The sequence below is a fragment of the Oncorhynchus clarkii genome, chromosome 20, assembly GCF_045791955.1.
Source record: "Oncorhynchus clarkii lewisi isolate Uvic-CL-2024 chromosome 20, UVic_Ocla_1.0, whole genome shotgun sequence".
NCBI classification, from domain to species: domain Eukaryota; kingdom Metazoa; phylum Chordata; class Actinopteri; order Salmoniformes; family Salmonidae; genus Oncorhynchus; species Oncorhynchus clarkii.
Genome location: NC_092166.1, coordinates 77,604,710 through 77,609,065, shown reverse-complemented (window position 1 = coordinate 77,609,065; position 4,356 = coordinate 77,604,710). Strand labels below are relative to the sequence as shown.

General features: G+C 42.2%; 1 protein-coding gene across 1 annotated transcript; it reads right to left on the bottom strand.

The window, feature by feature from the left end:
* Positions 1-846: 846 nt before the first annotated feature.
* Positions 847-4,138, bottom strand: LOC139376941 (KIF-binding protein-like). The gene is made up of 7 exons (XM_071119961.1): positions 3,689-4,138; positions 3,347-3,445; positions 3,043-3,122; positions 2,785-2,968; positions 2,412-2,505; positions 2,179-2,291; positions 847-2,082 (listed from the first exon to the last, which is right to left on the bottom strand). The coding sequence occupies exons 1-7, from the start codon at positions 4,136-4,138 to the stop codon at positions 1,204-1,206; spliced, it is 1,899 nt and encodes a 632-aa protein (XP_070976062.1). The 3' UTR covers positions 847-1,203.
* Positions 4,139-4,356: the final 218 nt, after the last annotated feature.

Here is a 4,356-nt window from a genome sequence, read left to right as displayed (position 1 = left end):
TAAATGAGGATGGGCGTGTGTATGCTTTTTTTTATCGGAGGAAAAGATTAAGTGATTCATACTAAGCATTGCCACATCTGCTAATACAGATAGCAGAAGGGTAATTTCCAATTAAAGGCACAATCTGATATTTCATCAGCCTGGCCCTGCCACTTTGTTTGGTAAGCAAAGAGATGGGGTTGAGGAAATGTAACAACATTCAAAATTCATATACAGAGCTATAGACACAAGGACTGACAGTTCATGACATCAACATAATACCTTTAATATATACACTATTTTTCAAACTAAAATTGTTACAAAAACCTAAGCAATGGAGGAAGTGTCTTAGATTTGGGTTTATGATAGGGTAAGACATCTATGCTTGTACTAGCCTGAGAGCAACGGGTATATTTACCTTTCAAATTAGTATAGTACTGACAATGAAGTAAAGTTCTTGTAGTACTACTAACAGAATGAAGTAGCTAGATAAATAACTTCCACTGTAACCTCTGCCTGTGGATATTATTAATAAAAGCATTGCATGAATCTATCATCGTATTTGAAGGTCTGATAAAATTGCTTTTGATAAAATAATTTAATGCAATTCTATGTCAGAAGCCATTTGATGAGTAACAGCGCCCTCTTCAGGTTCCTTATAAGCCCTACTCTCACTCTGACGTAGCCCACACCGCTGTCTACTCTGACGCAGCAACAAATCTGCTTGGAACTCAAATAAATAGATACGATTTGATACTGTATTAAAAACACAATTGACACTTGCTGGACAAGAACACATAGATCGTCATAATCAACCTAATGGTTCAAATTAACTTACACAATTATAATTTGAGAGACAAGTAAAAGTGATTTGCACCTATGTTTATTTTGGGTTGTCAGTTGGAAATAAACCGAAAAACATCATTTTAAAACAAATATCACATCAGTTAATTCATATTTCCATTAAATTGTTTTTAGCTACATATCTACATACCATAAGTTATTTTCAATTAGCTAGAACAAATAAATTAGGCAATGTATGTGTTATCATGCATATAACTAATTGTTTTAAGCTATTAAAGGTGTGGTTAATTGGTCAAAGAGTAACAATTTACACAGTGACATCAGGAAATGCAGATGGGGGTTGAGGAGAATTACATATGCAATATATGATAGGGGTGTTTAAGCAAGCTTTGTCGTGTAGCGTTTAGGACACATTTAGAGTCAGTTAGAGGAGGCCAGATTTGCCTGGAGTCGGTTGATCTTGAGGGGCAGAAGGCTGACCATCTCTTCGCTCAGCTCCAGCTCTGTCTCGATGGCGCTTTTAGCCTCTGGGTTGTCCTTGCAGTACTGGACCACAAAGTCGTAGCACTCCAGGGCGCGGTTCAGGTTCTCCAGCTGAACAGTTTTGCTGGACGAGATCAGCCTGCTATGGAGACGAGCCACCCGGAACTTAGCCACCAGTGCCGGCCTCAGCACCTCGTCCTCCAGTTTCTCCGGCCATTTGCCCTCTGGCGAGCGGACGGAGTCGAGGAACATCTGGTAGAATTTGGTGGAGGAGGAGCAGAGGTGGTTAAACTTCTTGACCGTATGCGCATCCAAGTCGTCCTGCTTGTTGGCCACGGCCAGCTTGAGATCCATCATCTCATAGTAGGTCTCAGCCAGCTCAAACTGCAGCTGGCGGCAGACGAGGAGGTAGTACTGGGCGTTCAGGTCTTTGCAGATGGGCTCCATCATGTCCACACGCCGCTTGTGCATCTTGCAGCGCCGCTCCAGGTCCTCCTCGAAGAAGGCCAGGGCCTTGAAGAGAGCGCTGTGGTCCTGCAGGATCTCGATGTGGTCTGTGACGTGGCCGTCCATCTCAAAGTACTCCTTGGCTTGATTTACGTAGGTCTGGCCAACCAGGAAGATGGCGCGGGCTTCCTCAAAGTCCACAGGGAAGACACAACTCACTTTCTCCTCCAGGCCACAGATGGAGTCAAAGGTGTCACTGGAACCAAACAGAACAGCACTCTTCCTTCCCCTCTCCTTCTCCTCCTCCTCCTTTAGCCGTGTTGCTCTCAGCTCTGCCTGACGATCCATATCTAGCTCTCCAATGTTGTCCTGCTCAGACCAGTAGACATAAGAATAAGATATTGTCTCACAATTACAGGCTAATCAGCTACATAATTACATTTGATCTGAAGATATCTAAATTACCTCGAGAAGTTTCTTGGCATCTTGCAACAAATTAAGACAGTATTTTATCCAACACCTGGCTATTTCAGCTCTCTTCTGTCGAAGTTGGTCTCGCTTCTCAGCTTCAGCTTCACCTAAAGAAAAAGGTTTGAGATGTGTATTAATGAGTATTGAATGAAAGACAACTTTACAAACATTTCAGAAAGAACATATACTATCAAGGCTGAGTATATGAATTCAGAGTGAGAACTTACTCTCCTGGGCAGCGGCTTCTGAGGGGACCTCCCCGGCCAGGTCTGCTATGACACTGGCAGCAGATAGACAGTGCCTGCCCTCCATGTAGAGGGTCTGGGAGGAAGAACAAAATATGTGAGATTAATCCAGAGTTAATGTTCTGTATTATGCCATGTGCCATGGTGACCCCCTGGAAGAGTAGCTGCTGCTTTCACACCATTATTATTATTATTATTATTATTATTATTATTATGGGATCCATAATAAATAGAAATGGGGATCCTATTAAAAATACCAAATATCATTATAAAGAAATCAAGTCATGTACTGACTGTAAATACATAAGTCATTCATCTTGATGAAGACAACACATTTTTACAGTTAATCATTTACCTTGGTGATGTAATATTGTGATAACGTGGCTGCGTTGATGGCCCATTCCAGAGGAATGAACTGGTTGAACTCCAGCTGTCTCTGCAGAGTGCTGTGGCAGTAGCCCCCAGCTTTCTCATACTGCTCCAAGTTCTTGTACACTTGTGCAAGATAGTACAGTGTGTGGGTATAAGCCATTTCAAATCTGTTTGAAGAGAGGGAAAAGTTTAAAAAAGAGCAATGTCATTTATTTATGAAATTGTTGAGACTCCACAACACCTCTTGGTCCTCTCCTGTTGGGGTAATGCTTCTTCCTCTGCTACAAAGAACTCGGTGAGGTCCATTGGGGGTTGCCCATCCTATGGTGTGAATAAAACAAAACAATAGATTTCTCCTTCAGCCTTTTCAAGGTCACAATTATTAAACAGCCGCCATAGAATTAAGTCTGACAGGACAATAAACTAGAATGCACTGCGGCTGGCCTTCCTGATGAAAGATGATGATGCTGCCGTTTTCTCTTCTCCCAAAATGAACCTAGCTAAGTAGGTAAATTATGCATCTAGACAGTGTCATGACTAGCTACCTCTTTCATGTAACGAATATACATTGCTTCTGCAGTTTCCAAAAATCCTTGGGCTTTCTCAATTTCATCCCTGCCAGCCCACAGAATGCCCAGTTGATTCTGTAAAAAAAAGACAAAAACGGCAGTCAGTTTACAGAATTTTACTGGCTACTTAACTCTTTATATTTAGCTAAAGTTAGACCATGTGTGTGCATATTTAATTATAAAAATATTATACACTGGACTGCTAGTTGCGGACTAAATTAAAGAGTGCTAGGTGCTCTATACTGCATTGTTGAGGGAGCTGCACTTTTATACCGGCTGTAAACTGTGTATGTGATGAATACAATTTAATTTGATTACCCTGACTTGGATGAACAAAGACACGTTCTCGGGTGATATGCTGCACTTCTCTAGCAATGTCATGCAATTCATTAAATGTTCCTCTCCAGCGGACAGCTCTTCTGTTTCCACGTGGTTTACACCAAGATAATACTCCACCGCCCCGAGTTTAGCTGCTCTTGATCCGGCTGGTGAATCTCCACAGTGGCCTCTCCCAAAGCTCTCCTCCATTCCTCCGTCAACGGGCTGCTCTGTCGGGCGCTGGTCGGCTTCATCATTGACGCTCTCGTTTTCACCGACATCGAAATTCTTCAAAGAGCAGTAAATCTCTCTCAAAAGCTCCCTTGCCTTATACTTCGATCGAAAAGGGTCATTTTCTGGGTCTTTTCTTGATTCTACTTCAGATAGATCTTGAGCATTATTAAATTTGTCGCAAACTGCTCTCCACTCATGACTGTATGTGGAAGCCATGTTTGTTATTTCAGTATGACTCAACCGGGGACCCGTAGTTGGGGTGCTCAGGGTCGTGTCCATTAGGACATATCGTTGCTAAACGTTTTGCAACAGAAAACAAAAACGAGCGTTTAGTGTTGGACAAATTCATGTAGTCCCTCCCTGTTTCAGTCCGTCTAGTGCCTAATGAATAGAACCCAGGACACGGTACGTATAAAGAAAGCTAGGGGCATAAA